The sequence below is a fragment of the Arachis duranensis genome, chromosome 6 (assembly GCF_000817695.3).
Source record: "Arachis duranensis cultivar V14167 chromosome 6, aradu.V14167.gnm2.J7QH, whole genome shotgun sequence".
NCBI lineage: Eukaryota > Viridiplantae > Streptophyta > Magnoliopsida > Fabales > Fabaceae > Arachis > Arachis duranensis.
In genome coordinates, this window is record NC_029777.3 from 5,753,144 (window position 1) to 5,769,285 (window position 16,142).

Below are 16,142 nucleotides of genomic sequence, written 5' to 3' on the forward strand. Positions count from 1 at the left end.
AATGCTACTTGTAATATAATTGTAATGTTGTAATATAATTATAATAAAGATATTTTTTTAAAATAAATTTAGAAGAGAGAATAGTACTTTCATTTTGGAATAAAATTAAAGAAAATAAAACGAATAATGAAATTAAAATAGCAAAAACGATAAAAAGATTATTTTTACAATTTTATTTTATCATTTTTATGTATAGAAGATTGGAAAATAATAAACTTTTGACTAAATTAATTTTGTATTTGTAAGTAATAAGTTATATTATTTTAATTTATTCCTTAAATTTATATATCATAAAAATCAAATCAATATACATAATTTTAAATTATGTGATACTTAAATATCTAATCAAATCAATTAGTTGATATAATTAATGCATAATAATAAATTGTATTTAATGAGTCAAACAAAATAAATTAAGAAACACTCTCAGAAACATGCTACGTTGACTCTATCATTAAATGTAAAAAATCGATTTTTATATAATAGAATCGATAATATAATAGACGGCGAGAAAGGAAAAGATAAACATTTTAGATCCTAGGTTGTTTCATTTAGATGTTGTAATGTGGGTATCATATTATTTTATTTATTCTACCATATGGACCTTTTTGCAACTTTATTTCAGTATCAATAGAATTTCACTACCTTTTAGTAATAAATTAAAATCCAAAATAAAACTGAAAAAAGTAAAGAATATAAAAGTATTGATTGAAATTTTATTTTATTTTTTGTTATTATAACAGTTATTTTTATTTAATATACCAACACCATACAAAATTAATCATAAAAAAGTATAAAATATAAATAAATATACTGAATTAAGAGATAAAATTATATTTGTTATCTCGTTTTTACTTTTAGCAGCACAATAGAATATCATGTACTCAACATAATTTAAGATACAAATTATAATTAATTATATTTTTATTTAAAAATAATGTTTGTCATCATTAATTAATTTTGTTAATTTCTTAACTCAACACTTTGTTTATACCATAAAAAAGTATTGTTTACAATGATCTATATTGATTTAAAAGTTTGAAAATTTTTATACGTATTAATTTTATATTGAATATTAAAATATGATAATTTACTATGTTATTTTACTATTAATGTATGTAGTATTACACCATAAAATATAAAAATTGAAATTATTATTATATAACTTAGATGGATTGGACTAAATATAAAAATATAAAATAAAATTATATTATTAAATTTTAGTAATTTTAATTAGTTAATAATATAAAATAAGATAGAAGTGACTATTCATAATTGAATAATTTTGGTTGATTAGACTAAAAAAAATAAAAAATACCCTAAATAAAAAGCCAAATTAACTTTAATATTAAATTCATTAATATGATTTTAATTTTATATAATAGTTAGATAATAGATTAGTAAAAGCAAATGGAATGATGACTTTAATTAGTATGTGATAAAATATTCATTTAGAATAATTAAAATAAGTCAAAGTATGATGTACTTAAAAATAATACATTTTTATGTCTAAAATACATTTAAATAAAATATTTGTAAAATATAAAATTTAGAATAACATAGCTTCATGAATATTAATCATTAATCAATTATGAACTAACATAAAATTATAATACAATTTATTGACGAAAAATAATCAAAAATTAATATTAATAAATATAAAAATTATCCAAACACTTTGACTAAAAGTATGAGTGGTTAATTATCATTTATTATTAATAATATTTTGTTCATAACTATAACTAAAACTAAAAATATAATTATTCAGATCTAGATTTAGAAGAATAAATGTATAAGTAGCAAATAATCTATTTTATCATGCATATTATAAATTAATAAATTAAACTAACTGATATAATGAATTATAATTAATTAATTGGTATAAACTATAATAAATTATATGATATATAAAAAAAATAAAATGAATAAGAAGAAAATAAAAAGAAATAGAAGAGATAAAAGATTACAATAAAATAAATTGAGTGTGAGAGTTTTATTTTATTTTTTTTACAAATTTTATATCACATCCGTTTTCAATAATAATAAATAAAAATACATCAACTTGATATCTAAGAGAAAATGATGAGATAAAATCATAACACAGATCTAAAATAAAAGCTTAAATTAAACCATAATATCATTGCACAACACAAATTGAAAGTAATTTTACACTATAATATACCACATAAACAGGTAAATGACTTAAGCTTAATTACGAAATTTTTTTATTTATGCATACATGATAACACCATGGTTTATAAATGCTTCATGGATAACATATCATATATTGCTCTGAATGATGAGCATGGGAGTTGAAGAGTGTGTGGTGGTTTGTGTTCAAGATAGTTGACTTCTTGCAACGACGCCTCATAGGAAGAAAAAGAATTATTGTAAAAGCTACCTAATAAAAGAGTAATTGGTAAATGAATGATATTTTCTTCTAGCATATATGGTCTTTTATAGTGGTAAAATAAAAATAGAAAGAATAAAATTTTATATTTTATATTCGGAATAGAATTTGATATTTATCGTAATAAAATTAAATAACTAATAAGTTATAATTTATGTATTTAAATAAATTAAATAAAAATATTTTTAAGAATTAATCAAATCAGTTAGTTGATACAAATAATTAGTATAATTAATTTTATTTGATTTATTGAATTCAAAAAAATAAATTAAGAAATAATTGATTGAATTAATTAGTTGATATAATTAATTTATTATAATCGATTGAATTTAATAAATTAAAAAAATAAATAGAAAAACATATGAGACAATGATTTTTTTAACTAAATTAATCTGTATTTATTGTATTTAATCATTATAAGTAACAAATCATCTATGCTATTATGTAACTTATAAATTAATGAATTAAAATAATTGATATAATAAATTACAATTATTTGATTGATATAAATTATAATAAATAGTGTGATATTTAAATACATAATCAAATCAATTAGTTGATATAATTAATTTGTTATAATAAATTGTATTCAATGAGTTATAAAAAATAAATTAAGAAACACGCTAAGAAGTATGTCACGCCCATCATAAAGTGCAAAAATTTAATTTTTATATAATAAAAATATACATTCTTATATATGTTATAAAAAATATGATTTGATTCCATGAACTTGCTTTTTTATTATTATTATTACTATTATTGATATTATTATTATCATTAAAATAATTAAAAGTATTTTTAATTGATAATTGATAAGTAGTTTAATAATGCATTAAATATTGATTTGATATAATTGTAATAAAGATATGTTTCTAAATTAGTATAATTATGTATTATTCATTAAATATTAATTATAATATAATTATAATAAAGATATTTTTTATAAAATAATTTAGAATAGAGAATAAGAAAGTTCATTTTGGAGGGAAAACAGAGTCATGAGAGATCGACACCTCACCTTCATTAGTTGGGGAAAAACCCAATTTTAGTATATTAAGTAGATAGATTAGTTAATTAATTTGCTATAAATACATATAATAAGATAATAATTGAAAGCATTGAATTAGTGATTTATATTTTTTTGTTCTTTAAAATTTTTCATTGATAAAATTATCTTCTTCCTAATTACTCTCTCATTGATTAATTCTTTTCCTATTCAATTTACGCTTAGCACCGTAATGCTGTATACTAGCTGAAGAAACGTGCATCAAATATGCAAGCAGAGTCAAGAGAGGTGCTAGCTAGGTACGCTATAACTGAGGTTGATACATGTAATTTAATCAAGATGCAATTGCAAGGAATTTCCAACAGAAAGAGTGATACCACCGTTGTGAATCAATTTCAAATCACTAATACAATATTAAACACAACACTAACTAGCTAGAGAGTAGAGAGAATTCCATCATATTTCGGACGTATCTCACCAGAGAAAAAAAGAGAAGAAAAAGATAAAGAAAGATGGTGAGCCTAGCTCTAATAATTGGTAGTAGCATATCCTGCAATGAATGAATCATGTGCTGCATCTTAGTTTATGTCCTATGATCTCCAATCCTCAATCCCCTTAATGGGTAGTTGTGTCTGTGTGTATATATATTAAGCAACATCCACAATTACACGATGATTACCATTGTTGGATGGTATGTAAGATGGTAACTCCAAATCACTATTCTTTGCATTACTCTCGTTGTACTTGACTGTCTCTTTTTCAGCAATGATCTCGTTCATCTCTTTGTTCTTTCCCCATAGAACACAATATAGCCCTCCAACTATCAGCACAGACCCTATCACACTACACCCACAAAATAAAATAAAATCAGACATGTTATGTTATTAATTAATTAAACAAGATCAGAGAAGTTGAATTTATGATTACAAAGACATACGTTCCAATGTATAGTTTCTCCCGAAGCAATGCCCAGCTAGCAACAGCAGTGAGAACAAGTTGCAATGGACTAAATACTGAAACGTATAAAGGACCTTTCCTCTCAATGGTCCATGACATGAGACAGTACGCTAGACCAGTGCAAACTACCCCCTGAAATTAATTATTTAATTAAGAAAATATATAACTTAATATTCATAAATATATATAAATATATATCGATTGATTTTAGTATAGATTATTTTTGTTAATATGAATAAAGAAAGCTAAGAAAGAAGTAGAATTAGAAGTAGTACCGCATAAAGAGAAGAGACAAGTCTGATAGGATCATGAAGGGACCAAGAAGAGGGGGTATGGTCAAAAGACAAGGCAAGAAGGACACACTGGATGCTGGCCAAGAAACACATGTAGTTTGTGCTCGTATATGGAGCTGGGAAATTCTTGCTTATGTCTGCTTGAATTATGAACCAAAGTGACCAAACAAGGGCACTAACCACAAGAAGAAAAGGACCCAGAAGCGCGCTTCCGTTCCCGTTGGAGCTGCTTCTTCCTTCCATTCTCTGCGCAAAGCTCCAACGAATGCTTGATTCTGCTATACCAATTGTTTTGCCGTGGTAGAATGATAAAAGCAGTGCTCCACCTACACACACTACTGTTCCTAACACCTTTGCTACCCCTGCTTTTCTCTTCATTCCCACACTCTCTTGTCTACACAATTTATTCAATATAATTAATTCATTGCCATTGCCATTTCTTTTTAATAATTATATTTGGTGAAAATTTATATACAGTTATCTTCTTATGAAGTTAATAGTTAATAACCGTCATCTGAGTGTTACCTGAAGATGGCTGCCAGGACAAACGTAAAAGCTGGGAGCAAATTGGTGAGTGCACACGCAACTGTGGCAGTTGAATATTTTAGACCCACGAAGAACAGAACCTGGTTTCCTGTTATTCTGCATTTCAAAATTCAAATTAAGTGTGTGAGCTTAGTGATAAAAGGAAAAAAGAATCATAACTCAAAATGGGCTGAATTTGAAAAACTCTTGGCATTAAGTGCTAGCGACTACTATGAAAGGACAGAAAAGCACAAAAGCTTACCCTGTTATGGAAGAAAGTACTATTTGGAGCATAACGCGCCTTGTCATCCTCGGAACTGTTTTCCTACGGACGCAAACCAACAACAATTAATCACAATGCAAAAAAATAAAACAAATAATAGAAACATAAAATAAAATATTTATATTATTTTATATATTTTTTATGGTATAAAAAAACATTTTTTCATATTTTTTATCGATCAATTTTAATATTAAAAATAAAAATATATAAAACAGATGTACACAAAAACAGAGCATATATAATGATCCGACTTGTTAACTTTTTATTATTAATCAAATACAAGCCAAAATTAAAAACTTATATTATATCTTGGCTGTGTTTTCTTCCCCTCCACTTCAAAGATGTATTATATATTTCAATATTTGCATACTGTTTTTAATGAGTTGGCTCGGTATATTTTTGTAGCGTAGGAAAAGAAAAGAAAATAAAGACAAAAATTACAGAGAATCGATATGTAATAAGAGCTATACGTAATGGAGTCCTAGTTCTGTATTTGAGTAACTTGCAAGATAGATTAAGTTTGTTTTATCCTTTGAGATTATTGTTTGGTTTCTCGTTTATAAAAGTATCACGAATAAGGTACTTAATTTACTTTAGAATTAATTTTAAATGAAATTATGAAAAAAATCAAAGGTCCGTAAAATTTATTAGTTTTAATCAGTATTTTTAGTCATTAATTTAATTCTTTAATTTAACAATTTAATAATATATTTTTAAACATTATTAGTTAACTAATTATGACTAAAAAATAATAATTTTTTTCAATTTTCTAATATTTTTTTAAAATTAATTTGATCAAGAAGGAACCTCAAAGACAATTACGAAAACTTTTCCTTGAAATAAGTATATATGAATGGTGAATCCTCAGTGAAATCGACTTCACATGAAGTTGATATCTCAAAGTCGTTAGATGAAAATTTAATCAAATCAGTGAAATTATCTAACGGTTCTCAAATATCAATTTCATGTGAAGTCGATTGTACATGAATTTTCAGCGTATATGAATAGTTAAAAATAGTTAAACGATTATTTAATCAAATAGGTGAAATCGTACTCACCCAAAATAAACGTGTTAGATCCAAATCACGCCTTACTATAACACAACCCATTTAATTTGTATGAGACTCTATGTGAATTTAGAAACTCTTGTATACCATGCCTAATTTGAAAAAGTAGAAATTAAAGTTACTGGAACGTAACACCACTCGTAACGTGTCAAGCTAAGCATGCATGTCATCACTAGTGGTGTTCTTATAGGTTACATGAAAATGTTTGTGTGGCTTATCATCATTTTGGTATACTTACTTTACTTGATAGTAACAAACTGACGAGTTAGATGTAAATACACCAAAAAATGAGTAGTCTATACTATACTATATGTAGTCTAATAGAGTGAAAAAATTGGTCTTTATTGTTTCTGCTTAAAGCAAAAAAGGCTGTTAGTTACCATTTTGTGATGTTCTCTTTCTTTAAGATCTTTTTTCCGTAAACTCTCACTTATTAATTAGCATCAAGCTAAGCAAGAAGCCCCACTCATCTTATTATATTAAAAAATATTAAGAAACCAGTATTTCTAGTTCAAAACTAAAAAAATAGTTAATATTGACAAATGCAAGAAAAAAAAATGTCACTTAATATTTTTTATTTATTACAAAGCATTCACTGCATTATTTCCTTCAGTTTAGCTTTTCTTGTTGCTTCATATAATAATATAATGCTCAAAATATGAAGAACAAACATATATATTAACATTTAAGCATTCATGCATGCATATGGATATAATAATAAGAATAATGTAGGAAAAATAAGTAGATGGATATGATTATTACAGTAAATGAATCCAAATTGATATATTACCATTCGAGCCAATAAGTGAAGGGAGCAATGGCAATAGTGGCAAAGATTTGACGATAAGCAACAAGGATAAGAGGGTTCATGCCACCTTCTAGGGCAAGCTTTGAGGTAATACTCATCCCTGCATACGCCAACTGAACAAGAATCATTGACAACAATGGAATGAGACCTCTCGCCATTATTCTCTTCTCTCTGCCTTTGAACTTTTGAACAATGAAGGGAGAAAGTTCAAAAGAAAAGAAGTGTATCTAGGCAGAGAGAGAGGGAGAGGGAATGAGAATAATAAGAGATGGAGAAGCAAGTAGAGAAAGATGGGTATATATATAAACACAACCAATAAAAAAGGTGAATGACATCGTGCGTGAAAAATGAGTAAAAGAAACGGTAGCAACCATATTTTCTACACATTTTTCTTTTATATCTTTTTAAGAAAAGAAAGAGTTGGATTCGATTTATTGAGAAGCTTTGGGGGCTTGCGCGTACCTAGCAGGTTTAAATGCGTTTAATAAGAATGAGTCTTGAAGCAACTAAATTTGTTTGTTGTTGATGATAATGCGCATGTCACCATATACTATACATTATTATACCATACTAATTTAATAAATTATAAAGCTAATGGGACCCCATCACAATTTTCCTTCTAGGTCCTTGCTAGCTGCATTTCCCAACCCACCCTGGGCTTGTTCCACGTTACGTTGATGCATTTGCATGCACTACTTCACCTTAATAATAATGCTTAGCTTTTTCTGATTTTCCCTTAAATTAAGCAAAAGCAAGTTTCACTACTCTCAGTTTGATCAGCACTCTTAAATACTCAAACAATTACTTTTAACCGTTATTTATTTTATTTTTAATAACAATAAAAATAAAAAATATCTAAAAAACCAACTACAACATAAACTAACTCAAATTAATCTTTTATATTTTTAATTTTAAAATTCAAAAAATCAAAATAGTAAAAAGTTATTTTTTTATAATAAATCTCTTATTTTTTAATTAATTAGCTCTAGTTAGCTATTTTTCTAGTTGGTTTCCTAGCAGAACCATAAAAATAATCGTTAATATAATTATCGATAATTAAATATCAGTCATCTTTATACTTTGTTACTAAAAAATTTTAGTAAAAACATTTTTAATAGCTAAAAAGATATATAATTACAATTATAATAAATAGATTTTAATATAATTATATTATGATAATTATTATACAAATATTGTTAAATTAAATTAAATAAAATATACGATGATCATTACCTTATTATCGTTGAAAATTTATCCATACAAAAAATTATTGTAGTGTTAGATGTTTTTTTTCGACCTTCAAGGCCTCATTGATTAACTAAGCAAGGATTTACGAGCCTAACTTAATTTTATCTCGGGAAAAGAATCTAATGACAGTAGTAAATAAATTTTTATTACCAGTCACACTTAATATTTAATTAGTTGAAGTTAATAATGCAAGGTTTTTTTTTATGAAAAAGTCAGCAACTTTATTAAATTATGGTTAGCATATAACTAATAAAAGAAAAATAAATAATCTTACATCATTAGATGAAATCTCACACCATTAAAAATATTATTGATGGTTACAAATCACAAAAGTTACCGACCAAAGTCTATCAATGACCAATAAATTGCTACATGCATAAAATGAAATTCGAATTTCCGACACTTGTCTAAGTGGACGAGTGTGCTGACCGCTCGCCCAACCCAAAATTATTAACACTTAAAAATATAAAAAACATCAAAATTTATTATTTTTAATTTAATATTTTTACAATGTACTTTGACCTACATCACTTTTAAATATTAATAATTAATTAATAGACAAAAATATAAATTTTAATAGTTCTTTAACTTATTTTTATCGACACATTTGGTATGAAATAAATGAATGCAAGTACAATCATTATTCTAAGTTCTATTTGTGTTACTAATTGTAAATTTAAGACAAATTAAACGCAAGAGTCTTTTAATTTTGGATTTGCATGCTAAAAAAGCTTTTTATGTAGAAAAAGAAAAGCGTTGAAGAATGAAGATAGAGTCTATGCTGACTAGAGGTCTCTTGTATTGATTCACATATAGAATCAAACTAGGCTTTGAAGCTAAACTAACCGTAGATTATTTAAAAAAGAAATAAGGTTTTCTTCTTTTCTGAAAAGAAATAAGAATATACATATAAGATAGTTCAATCATGTATCTTCACTTTAATTCCCTCACGAGAGGTTTGTTTCTAATCCTGAACATACGTTTAGAGAATGATTTCTGAATAACGAATCTAGACATTGCTTCTAGCATGTCTATAATCTCATGATTTATCTATGTATAGGACTAAGAGTCATGGGTGGTGTTTTTTCGTGACATCAAATTTGTCAATAGAGTTAAAGGCTGCTAATAAGATATGCATCTAGGCATGTATATTCACATATTGCGCCATCAATAGGGGGACTTAATTTACACGTAACGCTATCTTTAATTTCCGCTTATGATCCAAACAAATTGTCGGGGTTCATTTTCAGGAACAAGTAATCATAGTCATCATGGAAATCCAAACTAATAAAACGTGTTAGATAGATAGATAGATAGATATAGAGAGACTAGCTAGAGTATATGATAATAACGTATGCAATGAGAATATTTCTAGGAATATTGTACCTGTATTCTTTCATTTTATAATGACAGCTTTTCTAATATTGTAAATCATTTCCTAAAGTAGTTACAGTTTCTTTAATTTGAAAAAAAAATAAAATAAAACAATGCTGTTTGAAGTAATAGTAAGTTAGTAACGAGGGCGACAGAACAAGGGATACAATAGCCAATGAGTGGAGTACCATATTAATTATATATTCAACGAAGCAGAGGATTCTACTTTCTGCAAGAAGTCAAGAACACAGTCATGCAACCAACCCCCTCTGCCTTTGCCAAGTTGTGAAAACTCATATATATTGGGTTGGGCTGGGATGTTTGAAACGGATCCTGTAGGCCCAATATTTGATTGGGCCTAAAAAAAAGTGCCAAGCCGGGTTATTTTATTATTTGAGAGGAGGAGAGTCAAAAAAGGGAAGTGAGAGGAGTAGATATAGACGGGTCTTTGTCAAGTCTAATTAAGTCATGTCCTGTGTAACGGACAAGAGATAACATAACAATGGGTTCCGGTTGCGTCGGTCACTGCCTTCCATTCTCATTCTCATTCTCATTTCCATTATCATTCTTGTTAGTGCTGTGGTTCTATTCAATTTCTTCAGCTTATGGATGCGATAAAGCTCCAGCTATATTCGTGTTTGGCGATTCCAACTCGGACACGGGTGGACTCGCCTCTGGACTCGGTTACCCTATCAACCTCCCCAATGGACGCAGCTTCTTCCATAGATCCACCGGTCGCTTGTCCGATGGACGCCTCATAATCGATTTGCTCTGTAAGACTTAACTTAATTGCTTCTCTTCTCTGTTTTCTGGAAATGGATCTATCTTCATTCTTACGGGATCTGTCGGTCACTTATTCTTTTATTTCGTATTACTATTTGTGATCTCGTGTGGGGTCCATGTTTCTCACATATCTTTGACTTCGAGTCTTTAGTGCTGACGTCTGTCCAGCACCATCACCTTTGCCTCTGTTAAGAAACTCACACAACTTGTAAAAAAAAAAAAAAAAAATCCCCAGAAAGAGAAAATCTTAGTGGTCAATACTGTTATTAAAATTTAGTTTAGTTAGTATTTAATCATAAAAAATATAATTTTATATTATTAAATATAATTTTTTATTATTAAAAATACTAATGATAATTAATTAATTACTATAAATTAAAAAATGTGTTGGTTTCTAACACTATTTAAAAAAAAAATACATATATGTCTACTAAAAATAATATATTTATTATTTATATCTGTTTAATTAAGAGTTTAATTTTAATAAACAGAATAAAATATTTTTTATAATCATTCGATCACATGTGTTATTTTTTTTTTTATATTTTACATATGATAATTTAAATGACTATTTATTTTAGGCAGTTAATAAAAAACTTGTTACATAGCTAATCAAAATTAAAATTTTTAACTAATTGGGTTACTCTTTCTTAATTAAAAACTTCATTACCTATTAAAGTATGCCCCTCTGATAATTTTATAATCCAAATATATATATATATATATATATATATATATAAGAACTTAATTATAAATTTGGTAAAACTATAAGAACGATCATTAAACCTAAATAAAAATAACATTTTCAAATATACTCCTTATTAATTTAATTAATTAGATGGCCGTGTAAATTGTCACTAAATATTATTTTAGCGAGGAAATAACAAAAATCCACTTTAAAATTTGTGATACATTAAAATTGAATTCGATGTAGTAGGATAAAAATGCGAACAATAAAAATTAACCAACCTAGACTTTGGAACCAACCTAGACTTTGGATGTTAGTAAATTAGTTCTTCAATTGTTAGATATGCAAATTGTTTTGTTGGTTGGTTTTTGTTTACAATTTACAATTTACTGTTGATGTATCGTTAGTATATAAAAAATTTACTTCTATATCATTAAAAGGCGTAGATGCAAAAGATGCAAGATTATTGAACAATTTCCCTCTAACATTTGCAGGCCAAAGTATCAACATGAGTTTATTGAACCCATATATGGACCCATTGTCTGGATCGACGTTCAAAAATGGAGCAAACTTTGCAGTTGTAGGGTCCTCTACACTCCCCAAGTATCTTCCATTCTCTTTAAATATACAAGTCATGCAGTTCAGGCGTCTCAAAGCTCGTGCACTTGAACTTGTTAATGCAGGTAGATTTTTCTTTTTTCGTTATTATTTCATTGCTTGGAAGAAACAGTTCATTGTTGGAGGGGTTTATTTTCTCATCAATGTTTCATACTTCATAGAGTTCATATCCCAATTAAGGTATTTAAATGACTTTTTTTTGGGCCAAAAAATTAATACTGATTATGCTTTCAGTTCAACTTGAGGTATCATATTATTGTTATCTGATCGGGGTAAATGTTATGTTTGTAAAATATTCATATGGAGTTTGAATTTATGAATGAAGTAGAACTAAATAATTGCCTCATAAACTTACAGGTGCAACCAATTTGATAAATGATGGAGGGTTCCGAGATGCGCTCTACTTGATTGATATTGGGCAAAATGACATTGCTGATTCATTTACCAAAAATTTGTCATATGCGCAAGTGATCAAGAGGATCCCAACAGTTGTTGCCGAGATTGAAACGGCTGTTAGGGTGAGTCCTACTTGGTTGGTGTTGGTGATTAGTGAAACATTTTTTCCTATTTGATCATATTATTTGCATCACACAATCTTTCTTTCTGTTTATGGTTGTATGATTTGAAATTTCGGTCAAACTTCTATAATTATAAGTGAGATAGATAAGAATTTTGTTTGTAATGTTCATTTCTTGATATGCAGAGTTTGTATAATGAAGGTGCCAGGAAGTTTTGGCTTCACAACACTGGACCCTTAGGATGTCTTCCCAAATTAATTGCACTGGCTCAAAAGAAGGATCTGGATTCATCTGGATGTCTTTCTAGCTATAACTCTGCTGCAAGATTATTTAATGATGCACTGAATCGGTTGTCACTTAAGTTAAGAACTCAATTGAAGGATGCTACCATAGTCTATGTCGATATTTATGCCATTAAGTATGATCTTATCACAAATGCCGCCAAATATGGTAAGCCAAACAAAAGCACCTTCTTCTTGTTCAAGTACTTATTCAGTTGGTATTTGTGTCATAATAATTTAATTGTGATCATTGATGTCTCTCATTCCCTAACTTATGATGACATTATTAATAACAAGCACAGTATTTAACTGCTTTGGGTTTAAGTGGCAAATAGTCCAAGTTATTTGCAGTTGCCTCTGATAACATGCATGATTGAATTATGATGGCTGGAACTTTTGATGAATTCTTGAGATTCATTGATGATTAGGTTTCTCGAATTCGCTGATGGTGTGCTGCGGGTCTGGAGGGCCTCCTTACAATTTTGACCCAAGGGTGACATGTGGGCAACCAGGGTATCAGGTTTGTAGTGAAGGATCAAAATATGTTAGCTGGGATGGAATCCATCTTACTGAGGCTGCAAATACATTCATAGCTTCAAAGATTCTTTCCAAGGCATATTCCACACCACCTACAGCTTTTGATTTCTTCTGCAATCACTGACTAACCAGTGTGCAAAGCAATGAATCAAACACTTGCTCCATTAAGTGCTGTCTTTGCATCTTTGTGGTTCTTTTTTGGTCCTTATTCTTCTATTTATTTTCTTTGTAGTTGTTCTCAAAAAACACAGTTTGTTATGTAGTCTCGCTCTCTTGCCCAAGATGCAAGTTCTAAAGTTAGGGGGCCATCTTGGGTTGTATAATTGGTCTTTGCTGCCAGGCATTGTTTTTGTAGTATGCAAATTATGTGTGATGTATGAGCATTGAGCATTGATCAATGATACATGAAAAATAATAATTCGTTGATCAAGCGTATTGACATGTAGTGCAATAAAAATAAGAGGATTGTTCCATAGAAGATTATTTAAAGATGTGTTGAGATTTCTTTTAAGTATTTTTAGGGCTTTTTATAATTTTTTTGCCCCCTTTGGTATGCACCAACTCAATATATCAAGGATTAATCTGTTGCGAATTGGTGCTTTCTTTAAGGTTTGCTGTTGGCATTGGATTGTTGCATAGATAATATGAGATTCAAATTTTGGACACTTGTTTAAATGAATTAGTGAATTAACTATTAAATCAATATAAGTTGATTGGGCTTATAATTAATCTACATGGAAGTTTTGCTGCTTTTTTAATTTTAATTTTTTTTTGTCATTTTTTTCGTTATTTTCTTGATAGGAGAAACTTTCCTTCAATAGGGGCCCTTTGTTGTTTGTTGTTTGTTTGGTCTCATATGCAGTTGTACAATTTAGGCCCATGTTCATGTCCGTAGCATATGTACGGATGGACTCAAACCCTGGAGAAATAATTACAGGACTCCATGGTCTCTCATTATTGTCTTACCTTTTATTTTTTGAAAAAGGAAAACAGTGTGTATGGTTGCGTATGACAAAACGTAGACTATTATAGTATTATGTCGGTCCATAAAAAAAATATGACAACAAAAAAAAAAAAGAGCAATGTCGGTCCATAATATTCAGCTTTTGATCAAATGATATTCTTAAAGAAACAAATGACATCTTGATATTTCAAAAACTTAGTTTGTTTGGCAAAATGCTTTGTTTGTAAGAATCTTTGCATTTTGCAAACTTCGGCTTGGTTTGGTAAAATTTTTTGAAAAAGTGTTTTGTATTTTTTAAAAGCATAAATATCTTATTTTGCGTTTGATAAATTAAAAAATAATTTATGTATTTATACTGACAACTTTTAAAATTAAGACACTTTTAAAGCACTTAATTTTTTTTTTAAATTAACTTGTACTTATCAAAATTAAAATATCTAATATAATTTTATATGTTAATTAATATTAGTTTTTAAAATTTAAAATACCTTTAATAAACACATATGTAATAAAAAATTAGAATAAATATAGATATTTATATATAAAGTTTAAAAATATTATGTGTTATGTTGGATAACCGGAGGTTGATGGATTGGACTCGCACAATTGGCCCAATCGTCTTGGAAAGAAGGCCTTCAAACTTGATCCCGTGCGTGAGGCCTCTGTCCTACTTGTGTTCGAAGGAAGAAGAAGGAGTGGTACCTGTAAAGACACTCTGATGCCTAAGTTAGCAAGGGTCTCAGCAGGTTTAGAGAGTATGGGAATTTAAGAATATCTGAGATTTGTCAGTATACTTATAGTGGTGAATCCATAACCACCGTTGGAGTGGTTCCACTTTTTAAGGAGGATAACCGTCCCTTTATCTTAGGGAAGTTAGGATTTTACTCCTGGAAGTGGGTTGAGAGATTTTAGGGGCAGTTACTTATTTGAATAAGTGCTATCTGCCAGCTAATCTGACTCCCAACTTCCTTTTAGTAGAGTTTGTGTAGAAACCGACCTCTTCAGAAGAAGTCGCGAGAGGTGGCCAATTTTCGGATTGGGCCTCTTTGTCTTATTTGATCGTGGGCCTTTAGTGTTGAGTTAGGGTATGAACATTATGTACAAACAAAAAATTAAGAAAAATTATATGGTACAGATCTAAATTTGTACAGATTTAAAGATATGATTACATGGCAAAATCTTAACCACACATTCTAAAGCCACACTTTTCATCTAAAACCGTAACTCTTCACAAAGAAAAGCGTCACCTAATGGAAAAAAGTAAATTAGAAGATTTAAGAGAAGAAATAATTAAGTTATCAAAATTAATAGATCAAAAATTAATGATTTTAACTAATGTCAATTGTAATGACACCGAATTCTTAAAATCAATACAAAATAATTTTTCTCAAAATCTTTACTTTACTATAAGTTTTATTGAAGGACTTCAAAAACCTGAAAAAACTTATTTTTCACATGAAATTTCTAAAAAATGTTACCATGGAAATGATTTCCCACATCTTTATCATACTTTTAACCCACAATTAAATTCTATAGTAGATATGCTTGAAGAAATATTAGTATCTATAAAATTTCAAAGAAATAAGGAAAAAGAGAATCTCAAAGAAGAAAAATTTCAAAATATAATCAACATAACAGGCTTAAAAGTAAAACCACCATTGAAATTATGAATATTGAAGAAAAATTAGAAGAAGTTACAATGCTTTTTAAACAATTAAAAATGGCTCAAGAAAATAATATGATGGAACAAGGATTTCAAATAGAAGAAGAATTAGTAAATTC

General features: G+C 28.1%; 2 protein-coding genes across 2 annotated transcripts; one reads left to right on the top strand and one right to left on the bottom strand.

Annotated features, from left to right (window-relative positions):
* Positions 1-3,771: 3,771 nt before the first annotated feature.
* Positions 3,772-7,633, bottom strand: LOC107492218 (WAT1-related protein At1g09380). Its single transcript, XM_016113211.3, has 6 exons — positions 7,332-7,633; positions 5,454-5,516; positions 5,192-5,308; positions 4,649-5,060; positions 4,354-4,505; positions 3,772-4,259 (listed from the first exon to the last, which is right to left on the bottom strand). Exons 1-6 carry the CDS (start codon positions 7,505-7,507, stop codon positions 4,064-4,066), a joined length of 1,116 nt encoding a protein of 371 aa, XP_015968697.1. The 5' UTR covers positions 7,508-7,633; the 3' UTR covers positions 3,772-4,063.
* Positions 7,634-10,400: 2,767 nt separating this feature from the next.
* LOC107492220 (GDSL esterase/lipase At1g09390) lies at positions 10,401-13,879 on the top strand. Its single transcript, XM_016113212.3, has 5 exons — positions 10,401-10,744; positions 11,937-12,125; positions 12,418-12,578; positions 12,764-13,028; positions 13,288-13,879. Exons 1-5 carry the CDS (start codon positions 10,474-10,476, stop codon positions 13,518-13,520), a joined length of 1,119 nt encoding a protein of 372 aa, XP_015968698.1. The 5' UTR covers positions 10,401-10,473; the 3' UTR covers positions 13,521-13,879.
* The last annotated feature ends 2,263 nt before the right edge of the window (positions 13,880-16,142 follow it).